Here is a 25,039-nt window from a genome sequence, read left to right as displayed (position 1 = left end):
TCCATGTGGGGGTCCGGGTGGTGACCAGCTACCGGAAAGACAACAAACCTTTCTTCTACTCTGGCATCCTGGGAGAGCTTCCCTCCAGAAGGAACTGCATGAGGTAGAGAGAGGGAGTGAGGTGTGTGGGGGAAAAACACTGCCCTGCCTGATGAAGCTCTGTGAAGTCATATTAAAATTGAAAATCTGATTTGTAAAGACGTAGTTCCTCCATCTTCACAAAAAAGGTTCAACACATTAACAGAATTCCAATCAAATGCAGCAAGATATGTGTTGGTTTAATTTAAGTGTAATTTTTTGGAAACCTTATAGCCATCTGTCAGCTATTGGTGAGTGAAAAGGTAACCAAGAGAATATCTGTTCTGATTGGCTGCGAGCTGACCTTTCTATGAGACAATCTTTAACCCCGGCTCATTTCCTACAGCACATATTTTCCCTGATTAGATTCAGGGAATCTATCTAAATTGTTGATAACAAATACACACACAGTGTTGACATATCGCCATCTCATGTGTATGACTGCAACACTTCTCAATGATGGTGAAACGTAAGAAGGGATGAAGCAGAGGGAGACAGGTTTTTTTGGGGTTGTTTGTTTTCTAATTCTTGCTCTCTTTTCTGCTTTCTCTCTCTGTGTAACAAAGGTGCGCCTTTGCAACTCTGAAATCCTGCCTGCAGCAGCTTTTAGAGGATATATTCACCGGGTTTAACCTCTTGTTCTAATTGAGTCGCCTGGCAACGAAAGTTGGCAATTGAACAGAATGGATATTTTCAAATATATTTCCTACCGTTTAGACAGTGATTGGTAGCTTATGAAGTTTCACAAGCTTCATAAGGTAGGATGACTTAAACTATGCATATATGCATGCAAACTCAATTTATAATAGAGGAATATCCAATAGTTCGGATTCTGTTTGTCTTATCAATGCTGTTTCCTTAGGACTTGTCGAGTCCGTCTCTTCTAGTCAAATCTCATGAAAGGAGGTGTATGTTTCAGGTTCCTGGTCTTTTTCGACGATCACACTCCTACCTATGTTCAACTACCTTCTCTGCACCTGGTGTGTAGGCCATGTAAGACCGACAAGCACATAATATATGCTTTAACTTCTAACCCTTAAAGTGATAATAAAATTATGAAAATGTCTTGCTAACATTATGGTGGATAAATAAACTTTGTCATATACAGTTCAAATTTAAAACAACATTCAAAACAACTCTCCCATCAGTTTCGGAAAGAAACCTTCTCCTTTTGAATTTTCCAAAATGTTTTGACCTTCTTCATGACGGCATTTTTCCCAACATTTCTTAAATGTCTTCTTGAAAGACAAGCACTGTTTATTTTGACCTATACTACACCACATCCTCCTCTCCACTTCTGTGTTGTGTCTCAGTGGTGGACCCCTGGGCGGACATCCCAGGAGACGCACACCGGAGATTCATCAGGGAGTACCTGAAGGTGTGGCCATACCCTCCTATGGCCCACTACTGCGTGGATGAGCAGCTCAACGTGGAGTGTGAGGGGGTCCAAAGAGCCTGCGAGGTGCTCCGTATAGACTGCAGCCTGATGCATGTCCTCTTCAAGGTAAGCGTCTTCGAGGGGGTTGGAGGTGCTTTGTGGCTGCAGTGACCCATGATGATCTGTTTCTACATGCAGTTGTTTGTTTTGTATGGCTACAGCCTGACTGTGCAGTACCTGTTTCCCCTCCCCCAGCATAGCGGACTCAAGGAGTGGATTTATCGAGGCTCCATGCGTCTGGAGCACAACACGAATAAGGTTCTGAAGAACACGGACAGGGCGGGAGAGACGAAGGCGGCTGAACCCAGCAGGGGTTGGTTTTTCTTTTTCTTCTAGGGTTTAGGTTTATCTATAATAGATTAATTTTAATCATGAGGTGTTGCTGATGTTATATCCACCGTTCGGTAGACCTGTTACAAATTTGAACTAAAACAGAATCAGAGAGATATCCTTGCGCAAATGTACCATATCCTGTACCGCTATAATCTGTAGTCCATTTCCCTTTGCATGTTATCCAAAAGTCCTGTGAAATTGTATACATTTCAGTTCTCTAGACATTTAATTTTTTTTGCCCTATTTTTGTTTGTGTCAGCATCCCATGATAACCCGCAGGAAGCATGTCCCGGGTCCCACTCCACTCCGACCACTCCAACCACCCCACCGGCCGCCATGGTGAACTACACTCCACACCTCTGCAGCCCCGCCTGCCTGGCACCAGTCGGGCCCGACAGGCCTATCGAAGCGTTGCGTAAGCGCAACCCGCTGCTCGCCCCCATGATGTACAAGTTTAGACGGGCCAAAAGGCAGCTCACCCCTGACACCATGGCCGCGGTATTGAGTCCTTCTCCCTAATTAGGTTAATTTGACTGACTAGGATGTACATGCACGATCTCACTTCCTCGTTTCCTCCACACCTGACGGCTCGTAAACAGGATGTCCCCGTGGAGACGAAGCCCACCTACAGCGTATACTACTACGCCCCCTGCGGCCTGCCCCTGACCGCCATCGCCCAGGTGGAGGAGTACCTGCATGACACGCGCTGCGACTTCCTGTCCATTGACGCTTTCAGCCTGGACCCGCACCTGTCTGTCACCGGTGCCAAACCCCTGCCCTTCAAGGTGTTCCTTCCCGACCTCTCTGGCGGCAGGGAGAACAAGGCGGTGCCCTGCATCAATGAGCACAACAACCAGCTTCCCCCCAAGATGAGCTACCGGAGTGGCCGCAACACCAGCCACGTCCGTCTCGACACCAGCCCCGACTTTGTGCCGGGCTGCAGCTGCATCGATGGTTGCAGGGACAGGTGCGTGCGTCCGTGTTTGATGGATTGGATGGTGCCCAATTGAAACGAAAGCCAGCCATGCCCACATGATAGAACCTCATTCCCAGTCGTTCTCATTTCACAACCGAACGCATGGCGCTTGGAAAAGCTTGACTTGTGTGTTATTTGCGAGAGAGAGAGAGGCTATTCGTTGAAGTGACATGGTTTTACCGGACTTCAGATAGAGGGATATCCAATTCGGTAACATATTTTGGATTTTGCTCTGTCAAATTCTTCGTCATAAGTAAATAGATGAAAATACAAGCTGATAAACTATGGTTCATGTGAACAGAGTAGACATACTAGTGTATACACCTTTCACCTTGCACAGGATACAAGCAGGACTTCCACAGGATAGTATAATTTTATAGATATGATTACACTGGATAATTGCATAGTATAAATATGATTGCACTGGATGACTTGTGTAAGTATGAATAGATAGAACCCTACAGGTAATTAATATATAACCCTGTTATTTAATTTAAGTTATGTGTTCTAACAAATTAAACAAATGACCATGTTACGAAGAATTTAAAATGAAACATATTACTAAACATATTTTATGTCTCTATGCCTCTGCCACAAAGAAAGTCCTGCTCCTGTCGCCAGCGGACTATCCAGGGCACCGGTGGGGGACCGCTGAATGAGAACTCCGGCTACGCTCAAAAGAGACTCAACAATCCAGTTGTTACTGGGTGAACCTTTACTGTTATCTCTAGTTAATGACTAGTGTGCTCTGGTTTTACTTCTGTGACTTTTTAGTCACTGCATGTTAGAGTACAAAGTAAAAAAAAAACAGCACAAGGAATATTTTTGTATGTTGTTCAATATTTGCAGACCTGCTTGATCCAGTTGACTATGTTATAGGTTCTTCCTTGAATGGCCACCTCAACAGAAACACTATAGTGTGTGTGTGTGTGTGTGTGTGTGTGTGTGTGTGTGTGTGTGTGTGAATAAAAATCCCGGCAGCGTGTATGAGTGCAACGCCCAGTGTCTCTGTGACCCCCGCACATGCTCGAACCGGGTGGCACAGCACGGCATCCAGGTGAGGCTCCAGGTCTTCATGATCCGGGACAGAGGCTGGGGCGTCCGCTGCCTGGATGACATTCCCGGGGGCACCTTTGTGTGTTCCTACAGCGGTAAGAGGGACCGTGCCTCATAGCTAGGGTAGGGGATTTGGAGGAACGTGCCAGATTAAGCCAGAGTCTGAAGAATAACCAAATGGAAATCTTCCATACCTCCCTTTAGGCCTCCCTTAAAGCTAATCCCCTAAAATAAGTAAATAGGGGTTGAATGCATGCTATTATGCGGTTTAAGGACACGTCAATCAAAGTTAGAGCCCTGCCCCAATGTGGAAAAATCCAATGGAAGTGTGCAAGAAGGTATTTATTTTCATTTGAAAGTAGGTGAGGACTAATTCCAACAAGGTCTTTGGTTTAACCTCAACAATTTTTCCTTTTTTTTTCAGAAAACGGTTCAAACCATGGTTGTAACTCGTTTTGTCATGTACATCCTGATGGGTGCATTGAGTTTATATAGGAATGGTTGGCCATATATATCAAAGGTTTTCACTCTATTTTCGCTGTCCCATGTAGGATGAGTGGTCCTTGGTAATGAGAAGAATAGGATTTCTAATGCCCACTTTGTTGAACTAAACCACATAGTTGAAATCAATAATGAGGATTATGAAACTAGAGCCTATTGCTTGGAAACAGATACGCTGTTTGGTAGATCTTAGGTTTGTGAGTGAATTCAAAATTTTGACAGCAATGTTGGATGCTTTTGCATTTGAGACGCAGTTCAGAGCTATAGAAGTTGTAGGGAAAGGATTGTGAGGTTTGATGATAATACACACGCCGTTTGGTTTAAATATTTGAACTGTCCAAGGAGCAAATGGAAAATGGTGGTTTAAGTGGTGGTAACCCTAAAAACAAATTACATGAAATGTCCTTAATGTATTGGTTTGGGAATACATAGAACCGCAGTAAATAATCAAAATAAGTACAGGAGTCGCTCATCATCAGTGTCCTGCACATCTACTGAAATTTGGCTAAAATATTCGGAGCAACATCATTCATATTAGTGCCCTCTTTTTTATCAAGTGTTTTTCTATGGGTTTTATTTTAATTTGACTGATTTGTGTATCTTTCTGATCCCACGAATGTTGTAGCCTCTAAAACGACTAAAGCCAAGGACTCTTCAAAGAGAAAGAAACCTGCATCTTCCATGGTTCCCATGACTACATCCAGATGTTTCTTTGATGGCGAGGAACACGGCTGCATCCTTGATGATAATATGGAGGGAAATGTCGCCCGCTACCTCAATGTTAGTTCTACATTTATAACACAACATGCTTTATACTCTAGTTACAGTACTATTTTATGGAATAATTTTAATTTATTTCAGATTTAATCTACTTTCTGTCCTTTCTTTTATAGCATGGCTGCAACCCAAACTTGTTTAAGCAATACGTCTTTGTGGACACACACGACCTCGGGTTTCCCTGGTTAACCTTTTTCACTAGCAAGTAAGTAGTTCTGAGTTGTTATTGTGTTGTATTTATTTTTATCTAACAGCTGTAATGACTGTTTTGCTGTCACATAATGAGCCTCTTATTGTATTATTTTGAACTTTGCAGGCGGGTCAAAGCTGTCACAGAGCTGACCTGGGACTACAGATCTGTCCAAAAAGAGGATGCTGAAACTCTTCTTGGTCAGCCGTGCTCCTGTGGCTCTAAAAACTGTTCTGGCCAACTATAATGCTTAGAGAGTTGATTCGAATTTTATATAAATGTGTGGATTTTCAACGCTGTGAAGTTTTTTATATTTAAATAAATATCCCTCAACATTCACAATCTGAATAGTTCACATTAAAAAATGACCCTAGACTATTTTAATATTGAATAGAAAAAAAATCGAATTATTATGTTTTGGAACTATAAACAAGACTTGCCATGTTTTAATATTATTCTAGAGATTTTGTATTATTCTAGAGACGAGATGTCTAGTATTAAGTTACCCGATAAAGAAGGCGTAGCACCGCTGTCAGCCCAGCGCTAACCAGTACAAGAAGACGCTTCCTAGCGGCTTGGGGGAGGAAAGATAAACCGTCTAGAGAAAATCATTACGAGAAGCACCGAAGCGCCACCACGGATTTCTTGTGGGATAAACGCACAGGCCTCGCTGCTAAAACGGTAAAGGAAACATAGGAACATATAAACGATGCTATGAACGTTTATCTAACTACATGGATAATCGTATAGCGTTTGGTTGCTAACGCTAGCTGCTAAACGTATGCTAAGATGGCGGTCGAATTAGTTGGGTTAGTCAACATCGCTAGCACAACAAGCTAGCTTTGCAATATTCTAATGCCACTCTGCTCAGTGCAATGCAACTAGGTTTATCTTTATTTGTATCGCTAGACTACTAGGTAAGGACATTTCGTTGGAGGCTGGTCATTGTGATGGATACTCAATGCCGTACAACGACTGTGTTGCTACTGCAACATTCAAATGCAGCCCACCGCCAGCCAACGTATCTTGTCATGAATAGTAACTGTTGACAAGCATAGATCCATTTAAATGTCTACCTCCAAGGCGTCCGCCGGGCAGGATTGTTTGGTTTAATTTTGATTCTCGGCTGGATTATCCGCTAACGTTAGTGTGTTGTGTTGAGCTAATGATCGACCGCTAGCGTTATGCTATCACATTGTTAGTTCCCTCAAGGCAAATTGCTATTTTTAGTTCAAATCTCAAGTTTGTCCTCAACAAATGCTCCCTGATCAAGTAGTGTTGGATTTGAATACGTCAATACGTCATTTACAGTTTCACACACTGCTGTTGACAATGTCCATGGTTTCGGAATTTATATTCAAGGTGTTGGATTTGACTGAAGTATTCTCTTCTTAAAAGTCACAACAGCATTATTAGTCATTTATAATTACGATAGTTGTTTTAGCACTAAATATTGTTCTACCAATTCTCTGGCTGGTACATGTCTCGAGTTCGGTCATGGACAGCATGACTGACAGCGACATACTCACTGAATTGTTTAAAATGTCCTAGATGCCTCACACGAGACGCTACTCGTCCTCGGAGAGAGACAGTCGAAGCAGCTACCAGGATCGTTTTAAAGACAGAGGTCGGAGACCGAGGCACCGGAGATCGCCTTCGTTTTCCTCCAGCAGTGACAGAGACCGAAACAGAGAACGAGATCGAAGGGGAAGGGGACACAGACAAGAGGGAAGCTATGCACGTTCAAGGAGGTATGTTTGAAAGCCCTATCTCTCTGCCTTTATGCCAAACAGTGTGTTTTGTTGATGCTTTCTGCTATTGCGACGTATTGCTTGGTCCCACAGCTGCTATGCTGAGAGAGTGTGACATTGAGTTCCATTCAAAGTGATTTGTACATCACTTCTCTGTTTAATACGGTGATGTCCTTGCTCTCAGTCGTAGCTTTGACAACCGGTCAGCAGAGCGGCGGCCGTTTGACAGAAGATACTGCGATGGATACCGACGCCTGGACCACAGTCGGGAGAGAGACCGCGACCGGGAACGGGAGCCCCACGCCGCGGCCGACCCTTACTATCCACGGGACTTCACGGCCACCATGTACGACTACCGGCGAGGCCGCGAGAGAGAGCGCGAAGAGTCGTACCGGCGGAAAGGCAGCAGGCGTAAGCACAAACGAAGGCGGCGTAGAACCAGGTCCTATAGCCCATCCTCCTCGGTGAGTACAGCCCAACCCGAGCTTGTGTCCTAACCCTCCACCTCCCCCCTCTTTCCATCGCTCCCTCTCTCTCTTCTCTCTGTCAATCAGGCCTGTCCGTCTGTCTTTTCTCTTTAAACCTATTGTTTTTTTACAGCCCCTGGACTGGGTAAGTAGTACAATCTTTATGTTTTTTTTTGTTGGTTCATTTTTCGTCCTATCGGCAGGTCTTACTTGGTTCGTATTTTTGTTTTGGTTAAAAGGGGCATTGCTTAAAGTGGCATTTCACTTTGGTAGAACATTTTCGTTTTATTTGCCCAAATTCTCATCACTTTTGTTGTCACCCTGTGAAAATGCACGTTATTTACTCCTACATTTAACAAGGGAGACCCTTTTAGATAAATAAATCAAAGATAACCTTGCTTCACATGTATTGATACAAATCTGGGTCGTACATGACATTCATTATAACTGTCTTGGAAGTGAGCCTTTATAGACAATGGATAAGAATGTCAATGACGTCTCAAAAAAGGCAATGCATACAAAGTGCAGTTCTATAGAAAAAGCCCATCCACTTTGTATGTATCTGTCCAAATCCAAGCTTCATTTACACTATAAAGATCATGCAGGCATTGCTGTAAACTTATCACGGATGATCAACAGCAACTGATGAATTAATCTAAATTCATAGGAACACAGACTCGCTATATATTGTTCTAGCTCTAGAAAATGTTCGATCAAAGAATTGAATTTGATTCAAGTCAAGTATAAGAAACGTATTTGACATTGGGGAGATGTTTTACCCACAGTTGAAAAGTAAACGCGTGTTTAATTTCAGAAAGGGATTACATTTGGGCTTGTCTTTTAACTCTCTCCTGCCTGACTGTCTATGGTCACCTCATTTAGTCGGCCATCCTGGATAGTACTCTCATTAACATGAGAGGTTATTTTTTAGAAGTTAGTGATACTGCAACTGTCTTCATTGTTTTTTTTTCCCTCTGCGTTGATGAATGGATATGCCGGTTGCTTCCTTGTGTTGTAAGCAGCCGTAGATACAAGGCAGAGGGGGGGAGAGGAGTGGAGGACAATGTGTGATCTTTGACTTGTTCCCTTGCAACTATATCCCCTATCGTTATATATATCCCACGCGTGGTGTCATGCGTGACTCGCCTCATGACCCACCACCAAACCCACCCACCGACTACGCCCACGAAAACCAACGGCGCCAACCAACCCCTCCTCCTCCCTCCTCCTCTACCTGTGACGCCGTATCCATGGCTACGGCTGCCCGCCCCCCCCTCCTCCACGAAACGACCCCTTCCCCTTCCCCCATCCTCCCCCATCCCTCATCCACCCTCCCCCCCCCCACCTACCTTTCCTTACCTACCTACTCCACCCTCCTCCTCCACCACTGTCCCTACCTCCGGTCGTGTGGTGCGGCTGCTGTCGATGGCGTCCGGGGGGGCTGAAAGCAGCGGAGCGGCAGCCGGACGCGGGCACTGAGTGTGAGGGACGACGAGGAAGGGCACCTGATCTGTCGGAGTGGGGACGTCCTGCAAGAGAGATGTACTCACTGCCACTACTCTATCGTAACCCTTCTCCATAATGAGTATTCACATTACAATTGACAGCGGGGCGGAAGTGCCTGATGATGTTGCGGAGGATGTTGATGTTGATGTCGATGATGATGATGATGACGATGTCGTCTGGCTAGGACGCTCTTTTTTTGCTCTAGCTGGAGAACGGCAGCAGAGGGGCGGGTGGTTGTGGTGGGGTGTTAATCTTTTGTTGTTTTCTCCCAGGAGGATTTTAGATTCCTTCTGGCTTTTTGGATTTGGTTTCGTTTACTTTTATTTTTGTTATTTTATTTTTTAAGGATTTTTAGCTGTGGAACATTCACCGTGTTTCACAGAGCAGTTGCATCGCCGAGCGGCTCTGTCGCGCTGCGCTACAAACAACCTTTGCGGGTTTATAACTATTAACAATTTTGTGCTCGCCATGACCCAGAATGTGAAGATCAGCAGTTTGTTCTTCAATTTACATCTGGCTGCGACTTGGCTTATCCCTTGGCGCCAACACCCTAAACCCTAGCATAGCAACGGACATTATATTGAAGCGCTCTCCTAAGTGGTCAACCGTAGAACAGTTTGTCCAGTTCTACGATTGCCCAGTTCCACGCATTAGCCATGGTGGAGCACCAAGCCACGGCTAAGCCATGCCCACTTGCGCGCTTATTAGATGATCCATCTTTTCGGATGGCTTCAAATGGCCATAAAGACGGTTGTTAGATTAACCATTTTATCGTTATTTCATTGACATGCACCATGGCTTGTAATCCATTCGGCGAAGCTTAATCTTCAAAGTTTCCAAAGCCTGCCGGTTGTCACTAGGCAGCGGTTGTGGAGCGGGATGGGCGCTAGAGTCGATGACGCCTGTCACACCATTTGCGTTATATTTAAAAATCATATAGCTATATCCGTGCCCTCTGCCCCACATGTCTAATTCCTCTGTTCCTTCTCTCCTTCTCTCCCCTTTTCTTTCCCCCCTTTCTCTCTCTCTCTCTCCCTCTCTCTGTCTCTGTTGTCTTGTGTTACAGACGAGATCGTCAGCACCCTTGGGGAGGGCACCTTCGGGAGGGTGATGCAGTGCATTGACCACCGGAGGTGTGTAGGAGCTGCTTCAGTGGGGGGAGGTTGGGAAACCAAGTCAGCAGAAGCTGTTTCGATGTTAGACTCCCCCTGGATTCTCTCTGGGGGGCCCCATTTCTGAGGCAGCCCCATTCTGGCGTGTAGCCTGATGATGATCTGATAACTTCCATGTTGTCTGTGTTACGTATTGTGTATTTCAGTGCTTTAATTGCCATTTTGTTGAGGTGTACATCTGAAACCTGCCATGAATACAGATCGATTTATAAAATGCCTTTTATTGAGCTGAGTTATGGTGTGGCAGCACATAGCCTTGATTGTGCCAAAATGGCATGCTCAATTTAAATGTGTTGCCCAAGGTATTTATAGTTTGCCACCTTCACTCAGAAGCCAGTGATCGTAAATCTTGCGCCGTCTCAGACTAGAGCGAAACTGTTATTTTCGCACGGAAAGGGATTCAAATTATTCTTGTGTGATTTCACTGTTTGTGAGAAAATGGATGCCATGCATAACCGGATGTTTGTTTGATAAGTTTGTTTACCTTTTTTCATCGGTTCGGAGAGTTGATTTATTGATCACACATACGGCTACAGAACCAAACTGCTGGTATTATATTTCTGTTGTCTGTGCTAGTCTGGTGGTGTGGACGACCTTTTGAAGCTAAAAGGGTGTGGCCTTGTCTCTACCCTGATTCAGGGGCGGAGCCCACGTCGCACTGAAAATCATCAAGAATGTGGAGAAGTACAAGGAAGCGGCTCGGCTGGAGATCAATGTGCTGGAGCGGATCAACGAGAAGGATCCGGAAAACAAGCAGTGAGTGGCCCCGCCTGTCAGGAGCTCTGCGGTGGCAAGAGACCGCAAACCAGTTTGGTAATTGTAGACGGGTACATGCGGTGATGCAAGTAATGCACAATAATTAGGAACAGTAATTTAGAAGTGACTAACAGTGGGAAGACGATCCTCAGGTGGAATGATATGGATCTATAACGGTTGAATTCACAAAACACGGTGGATGTAACGATTTGAGCAACTGAGAAAATAGGACCCCATTGGCAGGAGTGAGGGCAACTATGCATACCATTCCACACATTCTCCATTGATGACCTCTCGTTGTCTCTGTCTCTCCCTCTCCCTCTCTGTCTTTTGGTTTCCCTGGTTTTCCCTCCCCAGCCTTTGCATCCAGATGTTTGACTGGTTCGACTACCACGGCCACATGTGCATCTCCTTTGAGCTGCTCGCGCTGAGCACCTTCGACTTCCTGAAGGAGAACAACTACCTCCCGTACTCCATCGGCCAGGTCCGCCACATGGCCTACCAGCTCTGCCTCGCCGTCAAGTGTGAGTGTTGCCCTCAGTACAACATCACAACTTTAGAACCAAGGGGACAGCGTCCGCTTGGGTCAGACGGGTTACTTCACAGCTGCTGCTGCTGGATTTCAAAACTGTGCCCAGTGGTGTATTAGCAAAACACCCTCTGTCAGGATAAGCAGAAACTTAATCCAGGCGTGTGTAGGTTTTTTTCAACGGCTAACAAGTTAAACTGTTTGTAGTCCCAATTGTTTATATATCGGTGGGTGTTGGAAAGCACCCTCTGCCTACTGCATGCTGAATAACATTAAAATAACGCCGAAGGGCTTGAAACGACCAAACCACGTGAACAAAATGTAACAATAAAAAAACAGCAAGGGTGGAAGTGTTACTTGCTGAAAATCAAGGACATTCTTGGTGGCCCCGCCCAGCGGTATCTCCCACCTACACGGTGTCCCCAGTGAAAGCCTCCTTTGTCTGGGCTGCAGGGCATCTACACGGGGGAGTCGCTGGTTCCCAACGCTGTACCCTCCACTTCCATAAGAAATCAACACCAGGATCTCTTGGCCGTGGTGCAATGGGTGGTGGAGGGGTGGTGGTTGTTGTTGGGTTAGCATGGCGGGGTGCAGCTAGGCTACCATGACAGGACATGATTATCATGTATACAAGCAATACAATATCACTTTTATTTATTTTTCATCTCTCCCCCTATAGTCCTGCACGACACCAAACTGACGCACACAGACCTGAAGCCCGAGAACATCCTGTTCGTCAACTCTGAATTCAGCATGACCTACAATATAGAGAAGGTGAGCGATGCAAGTTGAAGCCGGTTTTGTACGCACATCCAATATGGGCCCTGATCTTTTAAGAGATGCGTGTCACACTGTTTCGTTCAAGCCTCGACACCTCTAATGTAAAAGTAGAACTATCTCGGTGATGGGTGATGACGGGTCTACCGTCATTTCAACGGCAGAGTGTAAGGCTTCCGTTTGCTAATGCTGGCTCTGTCTTTTTAGTGCTTTTTATCTTGGCGTTATCTGCTGCAACTACCATCCAGTCGTGGCAGAGGGTTGTTTTTTAAAAAAAAAAAAAAAAAAATATTTTCATTCATGGACAACAAACAAGTAGGGCTTCTCTGAGGAATGCTCTTGACCTAGTTATTAAAGGCTAGTCTTTTTTTGTTGTTGCAACAAAAAACACACTCACAACATAATGAGCCTTTACACGGGCATTTCTTCACAGGCCTCCATATTCGGGCCGAGTGTTATGACATTCTTAAGACAGAATGTCGTCAGGTCTGTCACTATAAGGCAGAGTCTGCATTCATTCTCACCCAGCCCCGGCTACAGTGTAAAACCGAGAGCCCATGGCCTATTAAACGTTGTCAACGGTAATCTACTGACTACAGAATGCACCCACATTCTAGTTCAAATCCTGTCGGCCCGTCCCCTGGGGGTCTTCCCGGCAGCAGCAGGAGCTGCCAGGACAACAGTGGAGCCGGTTGCACAACCTGTTTTGATGTGCCGTTTCAACCCCATCACGTGGTCCGCCGACGTGGCGGAGCTGTTGTTAGAGCTCCGCTATCATGTTGTGAGCGCCGTCACTCCTACCTTCAGTGGCAGGGCTCGCACCGGAGATGTGATTAACACACCGGCAGCAACACAAACAAACAGGAATGAGAGCTGTGTGTCGTGAGAGCCCACAGGTTCGGGGGTCTACGACCCCCCCCTAATACCCGCGGTCTTCCCGCAGGCATCCCTTGAGCAAGACGCCCACGGCGACATCCGTCGGCCGCTAATTGACCTCTGGACGTGTCGAATCTCGGCCCCTTTGGATAACGGCACCAGCCTTAATGACGGATGGATAAGTGTGTTTGTTTGTGTGCCGGCCGGTGTGCTCCTCCCTGCAGAAGCGAGACGAGCGCGCGGTGAAGAGCACGGCGGTGCGGGTGGTGGACTTTGGAAGCGCCACCTTTGACCACGAGCACCACAGCACCATCGTCTCGACGCGCCACTACCGCGCCCCGGAGGTCATACTGGGTACGGTCAAGCCACGCGCGCACACACACTCGCACACTTTTCCTTTCACACCGAGTACGCCTTTCTTTATTCACGCTGACACTTTAATGAAACCCCTTAATGATAACAAATCATAATAAAGGACCTGATCGTTTTCTCTAAATGTTCTCCTCCCCGTTTGACACCTTCATGTGTCCACACAGGCTCTTTCTTATTAATCAGTTATTTTTATCCCGATCTCGCTCACGGAAACTAAATCTCATGTAAGCGTTTTATGTGTCGGAATTTGACCCCCCGGCCACTCTGGTAAGCGGTGTTCTATTGAGAGACGTGTTGTGTTCATCGTAATGGGCAGGCGTACATGGTCTCGTGCTGTACTCTGCTAACCCGTCACAAGTACAACACCCTCGGGGGAGGAACACCTTAAAGTGTAATGAGCGCATTAGTTTGGAAAGTGCTGACTCTTCCTCGCTTTTCTTTGTTTTGTAATGAATTGGTCGGGAACACGGTATTAGTTTGGTTTAAGTTTGAATTCATTATAAGTTAGACAACCCTTGTTGCTTTCTGGCCAAAAGGCCCTTGTCAAGATGACTCTGCGTTATTGGTTCCGTACAGGTTTCTCATCCTCGTACCCACTCTAACCTCAAGTCTTATTTTTGGGGGGGGGGTGTTTGTTTTTCGTTGTTCAACCCGCAGAGCTCGGGTGGTGCCAGCCGTGTGACGTGTGGAGCATCGGGTGCATCCTGTTTGAGTACTACCTGGGCTTCACCTTGTTCCAGGTACCTCACTCACTCACCCACCCACCCTCATTCTTTCACTCACTCACATTCACTCAGGGAGTGATGACCAAAAAATGGCCATGCATCAGCTGCTTGTCAGCCCTGTTGTGTTTCCTGTGACACCCAATACAGGTTAATCCCTGTCCATAAGATACTAGTTGGGTTCGCGCTCACTGTGCACCCCTGTCTCCCCTCTACACCCCACCATGTGTGTAATGTGCTGGCCTTGACCTCCCCCAGACACACGACAACAGAGAGCACCTGGCCATGATGGAGAGGATCCTGGGCCCCGTGCCCTCCAGGATGATCCGCAAGACACGGTTAGCGCACGCGCGCACGCGGCAATTATGAAGGCTCTTCGCGGACCCTGTTTTGACTCTCCTTCTTTCCCCTCGAACAGGAAGCAGAAGTACTTCTACCGGGGCAGACTAGACTGGGATGAGAGCTCGTCTGCTGGGAAGTACGTCAGGGAGAACTGCAAGCCCCTGCGGGTAAGAACAAGACCGTTTTTTTTTTTAACACCTGGTTTTGGTTGAACTTTTTTGTTAGTTTCAGTTCCTTCTCTGCAATATGGGATATTTGTCGGGGGTGACATTCAGAAAGGTCAGAATACATATTATGTAATACAAAGACCATAACCCATAAGTTGGCTTGTGCCAATTTGTGAGCGCATAGTACCCGTACCAGACCCGCTTGCCTAAGCCAATGAGACGCGTGTCCTCCTCTCGTCCCCCTCCAGCGGTACCTGCTGTCGGAGGCGGAGGAGCACCACCAGCTCTTTGACCTCATCGAGAGCATGCTGGAGTACGAGCCGGGCAAGCGGCTGACGCTGGGGGATTCCCTCAAGCACCCCTTCTTCGAGGGCGGCGGGGCAGACCCGTCGGCCGGCAAGAACTGGGAGGGCAACCGCGACATCAGCCGGTGATGCCCGTGGACGCCTGAAGGACACACACACAGACAGACGGACAGACGAGGACATGGAGGTCGTGGGATCCATTTTGGTTTTGGCGTTTTTGGACTGCACTCGAGCCCCTCTCTCTCCCGGCCCCTCCCTCTCTCTCGCCCGGCCCCTCCCTTCCCTGGGGTGGGTTCCTTGGAGCTTCGGAGGGATCTTTGAGGAGAGCCAAAGAAGAATCTTGTTCCGCTTTACGTTCCCCAAACAGATCCTACTCCAAGATGCCCTGCGATTGTTTTTAAAACCCAAACTGTAGCCCTCTCTGCCCATCAAACACCAACGCACACACACACACTGTTGTACTATTTTCTCCTGCCTTCGTGCATCAGCTTTACTCCACCTTTGGCCCCTTTCTATCCGTGTGGTCGGCATGTCAGGTGAAAAATGGCCCTTTCTAAGAAGAGGAGATATTGTTACTCGTATTTAAATCAAAATGGTATCTAATGTTTTGGGGTTGAACCTGTCTTCCAATTCTGGTATCTAGGGGGAGGTTGGTGTTCTTTTTGTTTTTCTCGAGCATGACGTCTAAAGGAGTCCTCAACACAGTTTAAGGAGACTGGATGTCATCCCCATGGTACGCAGGGTCTTCCACTATGCTGACCGTACAGGAACTGGGTGGGGTTAAAGGCACAGCGGTCAGAGCAAAGCTAGCAAAAAGTCAATTGAAATAAACGACACATTTTTATCGGTTGGATTACTCCAGCAAGGTATTATATAATGAGCTGTAACTATGTCCTGCCTGGAACGATGAGTATTGTATAATAGGATTGTCCCTTTCAATGGTGTTTTTATGTTTCCCTCTTCGAACACCGTCCTCTAGGTTTATAAGCGACGTGTTGAACACTCCAGAACAGCAGGCCTCTGTAGCTGGTCTTTTTGAAGGGATTTGACGTGTTTCTGTTACAGTATGCAATATTTTTCTTTAGTTTTTTTTTATGTGTGGGATGATGTGTATGTTTGTGTTGCTGGTTCTGCTTTCCCCCCGGACCACACAAACGTACACACACATCAGTCGTACAGCTGAGAAACGCACGCCATGTCACACAAAAAGTTAACCCCCCCCCCCCTTGTCTATAGGCCATGAACTCTGCTCTTTGCATTGAGATTAAGCACAGCTCTTACTGGTAACCATGGGCAACACACTAACCCGTTGTGCTATATTTATGATGGAATTAGCGGGCCAAGACCTCCTTGTCACCCTGTATGACCCTTCCCCCTCTTAAAAACCTGTACATTACTCTTTTTGTATGAAATGTAAGCGTATTAAAAAGTGTATATATGTATGATTGTGTAGAATTACAGTAAAGTTCTGGCCAAAGGCTTAAAGGCGTGATGTGCGTGTCGGTGGTGTTAAGTGATGCCTCGTCCCTCTAATCCTACAACTGCAATGACTTCCCACAGACGGATTAGGGCTGGGAGGTGTAATGGCATCATGACGTGTGCGTGTGTGTTGCTGTCACGCTCGCACATGAACTGTTCGCCACAAAACGGATAAGTTTCACCCCTGGTGGTGGAAGGCCGAAGATTGCCGTGTCAGCCAGTTATCTGGGCAACCTCGGTCTAAAACACACTCCCCCGGAAGAAAATGTTTATTGGCCCTCGCTCAAAATTTGAATTATCAACGTAACAATCAGGAAAGTCCCATGGTTTGATAAAAAAACAACTATTCAAAGTAACGTAGAAAGTTCTACGAATATATATAAACACGACAATCTCCCTGGCTGACAGCAATTTCTATCCAACACTTGGCTGTTTTCTACAGAAATGTCGCTTGCTCTGTTCGATTCATCTCCCTGTAGCGAGAACCCCAAAGCCTCCAGGGACTAGTGTGTTTGAATCACATGGGGATTCAAACAGGTATGGTGAGGTTGCTGCTGAACTCATCTGCGTTGATCTACACGTCATTTAGTAGCAGCTCCTTCAGGAATATGAGGTTGGCAGATGGTAATGGGTAATAGTCTTAGCATTATTGAACTGCTCTGCTAGATCATTTTTAATGGGTGACGTTCATGTAAAATGTATATTTCATGATAGGATTGTAGAACTGACTGCCCCCTTCCAGGCATTGACGGCTCATGGATGGAAGTCTTGCCTGCAGGATGTAGCAGCAGATCCCGTGACTCCATTGATTAAGATGGCTGAGTTCAGTTGTACTTCTCCGGTGCGTAAAGCAGCTGGACAGACTCAAAGGTGGAGGGAACAAATCCATCCCTGTCCCAACCGCCATCTGTTCCAGCTTTGCCTACTCATGGCCAGTGGATACTATTTAGTTAAGATTTTTTTGTTCATTGCACAATACTTGGGCAGTGCTTTCGGTGGAATATCAGCACATTTGAAGCTTTAATTAAGTAGTAAACACTGAATTGATATTTTTAAAAAAATGACAGTAGGTTTCCATGGAGAGCCCAATCAGTGGCAGTTGAACCCAGGTCTCCAGAGCTGGTAACCAAAAGCCCTCTCGAATACCCTGGTATAATCGGGAGGTTTCAATTGACTTTACCATATGGCATCGTTATGTTTCCAAAATAACATTAGTTTTCCATGGAGGCTGCACTCGGCAGGAGTTTAGCCCATGTCTCCAGAGAGGATCTCCAGCAGCTTGTATCTGCTGCGCCACCGTGATGCCACCTGTGATTGGTCAGGGATTATAATTGACATTGTAATCCACATGGCATTGTTATGGTTCCACAAAGGCGTCACGATGTTGGGTTTCCATGGAGACCGCCCTTAGCAGTAGCCTCATTGAGCCAAGGGCCTGATAACCAACAGGTCTATTTGCTGCACCACAGAAACACCAGCTATGCTATAATCTGAGGTTACGATTAATGAATTCACGAATAACTATTTCTTTAAAATAACTGACAATTTTATATTGCAGTTATCCCGTATTCTATTGGGAAGAGAGAGCAGATGTTTGTGTTGTCTGCACTCTGTTGATGTGTCGACAACAGTTTTACTCCAACACAGGTATGGCTGTACCCTCCGCGTCCGTTAATGAGATGAAGCCTATTTAGATCTTCAGATAATCTCTTGCAGGACAGGAAAGCGGGACGGGGGGTTGTATGGAGTCATTAGTCAATCTCATTAAGAGACCAAGCAAGCAGTTCATGGAACAACGCTCCAATTGGTGGTGGTGCGCTTCACAACAACACTTGGACTACAGCAGTTCCATTTTCCAGGTGTGTATGAGAGTCTGATAAAGACTGTAAAATGTAGATGTAAATATATGCTATCTTTTTATTTTCCATCTCATCTGGACATTTTATTCGACTCTTAACACAAAGGTACATGAGTTTTAAGTGTATTTGAACAATATCTTTATATATTTATTTTCAGATCCCCAACGTCTGGGAGCGGCATTGCTGTCGTCAAGGCCTTCCCGTATTGCGGTGTGATATTTTGGCACCTCCAGACGACTTTCGGAAAGGGGTACCCTCCGTCCGAAGTGCCCCGTAGTCACCAACCTCCAACCTGACCACAACTCTTTCAGTATGGATTCCATGAAGTCCCTGGGTGCCCCTTTTGCCAGCTGTGTTTACTGGGCCAACCCCGGCAAGAAGACGCCGTCCGTCCGCAGAAACAGCTTCACGCGTAGGAAGAGCATCGGAGCGCGCCGGATGTCCCTTCCCGGCAAGGGCATCGGCCGACGGAAGTCTCTGCCCTGTAGGCCTAGCCAAAAAGTCCCAGAGTCCTGGCTCACTGTGTACCAGGCTGACCTCCAGAAGGAAAGGTATGTAGCTCATTTATATATAGCTGTCAGTTTATTTTATCTGCGACCTGGTTATATTGAAATACGTTAATAAACACAATTTGAATCTAATATTGACTTACACTAGAGAGGAAAAGGGTTCTATCTAATTTGACTTATCCCTTTTCTTTGACCTGTGGCCACTCAAAGCATGTTACATTTGATGCCACATTCACCCATTCATACAGACATTCTGGGTGGTGGCATCCATGCAACATTCATCAGGTCACTGGCATAACTACAACAAGCCCTCCCCTATTGGGATAATTGTTATTTGAGGCCAAGTAAAATCACATTCCAAATTGGGACGTGCCCCAGCATTGGTTCATCAAGGACTTTCTACGGACAACAAATCCATTATACTTTTTGCATAATGGAGGGAGGTCCAAGCCATTTAATACATTAATGTTTACTTGACTGCTAAAATAGAGTTTTTGTTACTAGTCTCTTCAATTATTGGGGATAAGCCTCAACCGCAAGTAGGTAAGCCATTTGATTGTGTGTTTGCATGTGTGTGTGTGTGTACAGACTTTGCGTTGCTAAAGATTGTCCGCGTGTTTGAAATTTTATTTTATAGGAAACGACAGCAAGCAGTGTTGGCCAAAAAGAACGCAGAGAGGTCCATCAGAAAGACCCACTTCAGGAGCCAGCACTGTCTTCCAAGGGTAGGTTGAGAATCTAACACACACAAAGGATGACTTTCAGTGTTATAACAAATAACATATGGATGGAAAGGGTGTTATGAATAGAGCTTGGTTCAAAACTTCACTGGTTTTATCAGGACAGGTGGTCATCCCAACTCAGAAAAGGGGTCTATAACAGAAGTGGGCTCAAGGCATTCTTTAAATTTAGAAAGTGTGCAGGGACTAGCTGAGGCAGGATGTTTGTTTCATCAGCCTTCCTGGGTGACACAGCAGCCAGTATGTGCCAGAACCTTGGCAATGGAGTGGTTGGGACTTTGGCCAGGACACCAGGGCGCCTCTGCTCTTGAGTGCCATGGGATATTTTGTTTGAGTCTCTGTCTCTGTCATGAGACAATTATATAGGCCAGAGGGATGAGCACCCCCTACTGGCCTTGGCCTTCCAACATCTCTCCCAGCACTGTTTGGTCTACCATCCAAGGATGGACCCTGCTTAGCTTCCAGAGAAACCCTGCAATATAATACACGCCTACAGGTGGACTCCAGACGTTGGCGATCAAAGAAACAACATCTGGCAGTCAAACATCTGTCTAAAAACATTAGATTGTCCAGTAGACCAAGACCATGCACTCTACTGAATAGTTGGGTGTTTAATCCTTTATTTCTGTCTTTTTGCTTTACAATGCTCTTCTGTAGAAGCCCAGCAACCCAGCCAGAAAGCCTGCATCCAAGCACAACCAAAAGTCATTATTCGGGGCCTTCCAGGGCCTCAGCCTGGATGGGGCTATGGGAGGTGGGCGAGGCGCGGCTGCCAGAGCCTCCGCTGGGGGTGACCCGTGCAAAGTTATGTGAAGTTAGCAAACGGCTTCCCAGACACCAGGATTTCATGAGGGTTTAAGTCCTTCAGAAGAACAAGCAATGCTGGTGATCCCAAACTGAATGATTGAGAATTCCTGATCGATTCATAAGCATGTTGACATGTAAAGACCCTATATAAGTGAAGCAATAGCAGTTGTAAAATAGTTGTATTTTAGTTTGATGCTTTGAATTTGCAAGTTTTTTTTCTGCCAAATGAATGTTTTAATAAAGATGAATGACATGTTTAAGCCTAACTTTCATCCTGAATTTCTAATATATTGTCATGACAGTGAGTGCTTAATCACACAAAATGTCTGTTGGCATGGATTCAGTGGCAGGAACAAGGCATCACATTAATATAAACATGTAAAAACCGTACAGGATTGATTGAACAACGGAGGTGAAAAAAAAAAACCTAGTATTTATTTAACAGCACTAAAGAAGGCAACATCCTAACATCCAGTACTAATCGAGACACCCGACAAGTATTGCATTATCGCCATTTGTTTTATGTTGAGCTGCTTTGGAGTTCAAGGAAACTTAGTGAAATCCAACCATAAGTGAATATTCCGCAAGGTTATCTGCACACACACACATCTCATGGTTTCAGATAAATACATTTAGTAAACTGTAACCTTCACTACGATGCCATCCCAATTCACATTCATGGAACCATCTCCTGTGCCTGTTAGCCTTTTTGAATATTCAGTCTCCCACTCATCTCGTAGAACACGTCAAAATAGGCTTTACACGCTTTATTATGAAAAGACATCCCACAGAAATCAAGACAAATTACAGTGCGATAGGAGAAATGATTACTGAATAACCGTGCCCCCCACTCCCTCCTACATTTGTGCCAAATGTCATCATGCTCTCATACAGGTTCCACATTCACAAATGTGTACAATAAAAAAAAAAATAGAAACCTCAAAAAACTAAATTTCTTAAGAGGGGGGATGGAAGGGGGTAAATTGTCACATAAACAGCTGCATGGCGACTGAAGACCTTCCTGCAGACAGTGGTAGTGGTGGCGGTTTTGGAAGTTATAAAACGATGTTTCACTCCCTCTGCTCCATCTTGACTTTGGGAGGCTTGAGGAAAGACCGATTCTTCTTCTCCTTTTTCTTCCCCTTGGACTGGAAGGTCCTCCAACTGTCCACACGACCGTCCCTCGTTTCCTGGTTAACAAGCATTATAAAGGAAAACCTTATCATCACAGTCAAATGTCTATCTATAGATATATATTGATCTATCTATCTGTGTGTGTGTTGAGAATTCCTGCAGAAACACACCTCAAAGTTCTTTTGCCACTCTCTGTCTCTTTTTGCTTTTTCTGCCGTCTCGATCTCTTCTTCTCTCGCCCTTTTCCTGGTGGAAAAAGACAGCAAAAGATGAATGCATGACCCAACGACAATATGTTGTCTCAGTTAAACAATCACACTATTGATACCCGATATCTTTAGCAATGGCTAAAGTCAACATCGGCCGAATGCAATGCAAAGGGCGAGGACGCGTTGACATTTGCATACAAATATCTCACGCATTATAATTTGCTTACTTTAATTATTAAGATGTATCCAAATGGAAATGACACCCATTAAAAGTAGGATTACACACATCCAAATTAAGACGGCATTGATAGTGGCACTCTTGACAGTAGTTTATAAGGAAGCCATTTAGTTCAAAGGGGTTCCATTTTAAATAAAGGGGCACACAAAACACTTGGGCTTTACCTTTCATGCATATCCTTTGCTTCCCTTTCCTTCCTCTTAATCTCCAGCTCTGCAAAAAGCTTCATGGTCTGCTTGTAAACAGCCTGCCTGAACTGGAAAGGCAAGAACACGTCAGTGCATTGTAAATAAAAATAATACATAGATATATTAAACCTATATATATTTAGATAACGTTTTCTATTATTAAAGAAAATTATATATATTTTTTCTTATTCACATAAATATCATTCAATTATTCACACACCCAATTTAAATTGTAGAATACAGTTTCAATTCAGTTTTTTTCCCAATTAAAACCATCAGAAGTCGATTGGGGTGGAGAGCCTAAAGAGGGGGATGGGATTGCATTACCATTTCTGGGTCATCCTCCTCCACAAACACTGGCTTGCCATCCTTCTTCAGCTGTTTCTTCTTTTCCTTCATCTGTTGGGTGCACAGGGCAGCATCTTCGTGTTTACATCAAGTCACCATGTGAATGCAAACTCACAGGGTGAGATCTGCCCTATGAGTAGGAGTGTTCCCTCACCGTATGCTCTATGTACTCCCTCCCAGCACTGATGACGTCCACAGCCCTCTTCTTCTGCTCGGGATCCAGAAGGTTTTTGTATGCCTTGTCCACAGCTAGAGCGAGACAACAAACAAATGTCAGTTAATAAATGTTAAGTTGTACAATGGTTAGCCCCATTTCAATAAAAAATATTCCCCAATATACGATGTGGATAGTGATTTTGTGAATTTAACCTTTAGTTTCAGATTGTATAGAGACAGTAATATGCTGGATGAGGATAAGGATATGTACATGCCCTGATAAATCCATTCTGAACATGGAAAGTATATAAAACACTAGATTTGCATTTAAAGTCACTGTTTTCATTGGGTAGTATATAATGGAGTGCTGGGCTACATAATAACAACAACATGCCGTGTTGGATATGGCTAAAGACCCACTATATTACCATACCATCTCAATTCCTGCAGCCACAGAAATACAGGCTGGATGCCTGAAATCCATTATGAGAAAACCAGAAAAGACTTCTACCTTCGAAGGCTTTCTGTGCTCTGTCTGGGTCATCTTGGTTCTTATCAGGATGTACCAAAATGGAGAGCTGTATACACAAAGGAAGCAGATATTAAAATGTGAATTGCAATTTGTTTGCTTCCTCTTATTTCCAAAATGAGTGTGGTACATTTTGTCCAGCGAAGTCAAGGAATCTGCTAGGGTGTCTGGAGGTAGATTTCTTACCGCGCGGAATCTCTTCTTCAATTCAGTATCAGTTGCCTCCGGATCGATTTGCAACACCTGAAAGACAGTCATTCTTTAAGTATGTATAATAGATATTTATTAAAAAAAATACATACATACGTACTCACACACCACCATCATCATTTGATAAAAGAACGCCAGTCATACAGTCAGCTAGTATAACTAAACCTAACTGATGTAAGTACCGACTATTTCAAACTGATATTCCAAGCCGTTTATGTCACCTGCAAAAGGTGATCAATGAAGACCCAGTTACCTCAAATGGGTTAAGGTTGAAATAGGAAGCTCCAGGCCTGAGGAGTCTATCTATTTGCTGCGTGGAGGTCAACACAGAGTCCCGCTTCTCTATCTGCTTCACCTGAGACGCACAAACACAAACACATTTAAATCGTTAGCCAGTCTATATATAGTATAGCACCAATCAATAAAGACTCACTCTTGAGGTCTCTCTAAAGACAATAATAAAAGACAGCCAAGAGCAAATCGTGTTCATTACAACATAGCAGTATGTTGTTGTTTTTTTTGAAACATCGAGTTTATATTAATATACGTGACATTATGCACCTCATGAAAACGTTTCATGTCATGTGAATCGATACTAGGAGGCAATTGAGACACATGATAGTCAATTGGTGATAATTAATGTTTGACAAACAAACAAAAGTGCACATACGTATCCAACCAGTTAACCATTGAGCATGTCACATTTATAGAAACGGCATTGTGAACATGTTTTTAACAAGCGTGTTATAATGCACTGCTATCGTTAGCCAACAATTCGTTAGCTGATGTTAAGGGCTGAAAGGCTTTACAAGCAAAGCATTTGAAACCGCGTCAAATCTCAGACGTAATCTTAATTACTTAATCAAAATAATGGTAACAGACATTTTTATTTAGAATGTTTTATCACCTCTGTGTAAAAGTTTTGAAATAAATCATCCGAGGAGCTCGGAGCTGAGGGCTCTCCTCCGGCAGCCGCCATCTTGTCCCGGGTTTACATCTGACGTAGGAGGGTGTCACGTGACTCGCTAAGTTCCTTCTTTAAATGTTTGGAAGCAGAAGGTGACGTGTACAATACGCCCTTTATAGTTGGGAATTAAAATATAATAAAATGGTTCGTTTCATCGATTTATGTTTGATTTTGGGTAAAACCTGTTTTTGGTACGCATTTATCGTTTTTCCATGTGGGCGGGGCCAGTTGGGCAAACATTTCCGGTTCCTGAATAATACATTTTTATTTTCGTTGCGAGCTTGGATTTAGAATAGAAAATATGTTAAAGCATATTAAATAAGCCTAGTACAATAAAACCGAAAAATACATTTGCAAGAGATCCCACCAGTTTTCATAGGGTCACATACGGAGAATATAGTATATCCTCAGCGTCATATTATTTTGTGTGAACCAACATGACATTTGATTTTGCTTTTTGGGATAATTATCGAAATAAATTAACATTAGTCCACAGGGTCGTCAGTTAAAAAAAAAAAAAAGGGTATTTTTTGGGGACGCAGCATCGCTCTTGGGTTGGTTGGTCAAATCTCTGA

At 44.7% G+C, this 25,039-nt stretch overlaps 2 protein-coding genes across 3 annotated transcripts; one reads left to right on the top strand and one right to left on the bottom strand.

Moving 5' to 3' along the window:
- Window positions 1–5,895: 5,895 nt before the first annotated feature.
- Window positions 5,896–16,576, top strand: clk2a (CDC-like kinase 2a). Of its 2 annotated transcripts, XM_079750091.1 has the most exons (13): window positions 5,896–6,030; window positions 6,901–7,100; window positions 7,285–7,564; window positions 9,019–9,109; window positions 10,140–10,206; window positions 10,885–11,001; window positions 11,359–11,525; window positions 12,210–12,304; window positions 13,408–13,537; window positions 14,213–14,295; window positions 14,536–14,615; window positions 14,696–14,786; window positions 15,035–16,576. In XM_079750091.1, the coding sequence occupies exons 2-13, from the start codon at window positions 6,901–6,903 to the stop codon at window positions 15,218–15,220; spliced, it is 1,587 nt and encodes a 528-aa protein (XP_079606217.1). In that variant the 5' UTR covers window positions 5,896–6,030; the 3' UTR covers window positions 15,221–16,576. The 2 variants fall into 2 exon arrangements, with proteins under 2 accessions (XP_079606217.1, XP_079606218.1); XM_079750092.1 differs by lacking the exons at window positions 5,896–6,030; window positions 6,901–7,100; window positions 9,019–9,109 and having other exon boundaries at window positions 7,495–7,564.
- Window positions 16,577–20,898: 4,322 nt separating this feature from the next.
- On the bottom strand, window positions 20,899–24,488 carry dnajc8 (DnaJ (Hsp40) homolog, subfamily C, member 8). The gene is made up of 9 exons (XM_079749773.1): window positions 24,405–24,488; window positions 23,751–23,852; window positions 23,474–23,530; window positions 23,270–23,336; window positions 22,757–22,851; window positions 22,582–22,653; window positions 22,231–22,322; window positions 21,790–21,865; window positions 20,899–21,675 (listed from the first exon to the last, which is right to left on the bottom strand). Exons 1-9 carry the CDS (start codon window positions 24,474–24,476, stop codon window positions 21,556–21,558), a joined length of 753 nt encoding a protein of 250 aa, XP_079605899.1. The 5' UTR covers window positions 24,477–24,488; the 3' UTR covers window positions 20,899–21,555.
- Window positions 24,489–25,039: the final 551 nt, after the last annotated feature.

The sequence above is a fragment of the Pollachius pollachius genome, assembly GCF_949987615.1.
Source record: "Pollachius pollachius genome assembly, chromosome: 13".
Classification (NCBI taxonomy): domain Eukaryota; kingdom Metazoa; phylum Chordata; class Actinopteri; order Gadiformes; family Gadidae; genus Pollachius; species Pollachius pollachius.
This window is presented reverse-complemented; position numbering and strand designations above follow the sequence as displayed.

What these genes read in the sequence shown, in the direction of transcription:
- clk2a (XM_079750091.1), top strand. Translation starts at nt 6,901, where the DNA reads ATGCCTCACACGAGACGCTACTCGTCCTCGGAGAGAGACAGTCGAAGC. An exon ending in AGCTATGCACGTTCAAGGAG is followed by an intron (nt 7,101 to 7,284) that starts GTATGTTTGAAA and finishes CCTTGCTCTCAG; the next exon opens with TCGTAGCTTTGACAACCGGT. An exon ending in AGAACTGCAAGCCCCTGCGG is followed by an intron (nt 14,787 to 15,034) that starts GTAAGAACAAGA and finishes GTCCCCCTCCAG; the next exon opens with CGGTACCTGCTGTCGGAGGC.
- dnajc8 (XM_079749773.1), bottom strand. Translation starts at nt 24,476, where the DNA reads ATGGCGGCTGCCGGAGGAGAGCCCTCAGCTCCGAGCTCCTCGGATGAT. An exon ending in TTCAAAACTTTTACACAGAG is followed by an intron (nt 23,853 to 24,404) that starts GTGATAAAACAT and finishes TGTGCGTCTCAG; the next exon opens with GTGAAGCAGATAGAGAAGCG. An exon ending in AGCACAGAAAGCCTTCGAAG is followed by an intron (nt 22,852 to 23,269) that starts GTAGAAGTCTTT and finishes GTCTCGCTCTAG; the next exon opens with CTGTGGACAAGGCATACAAA.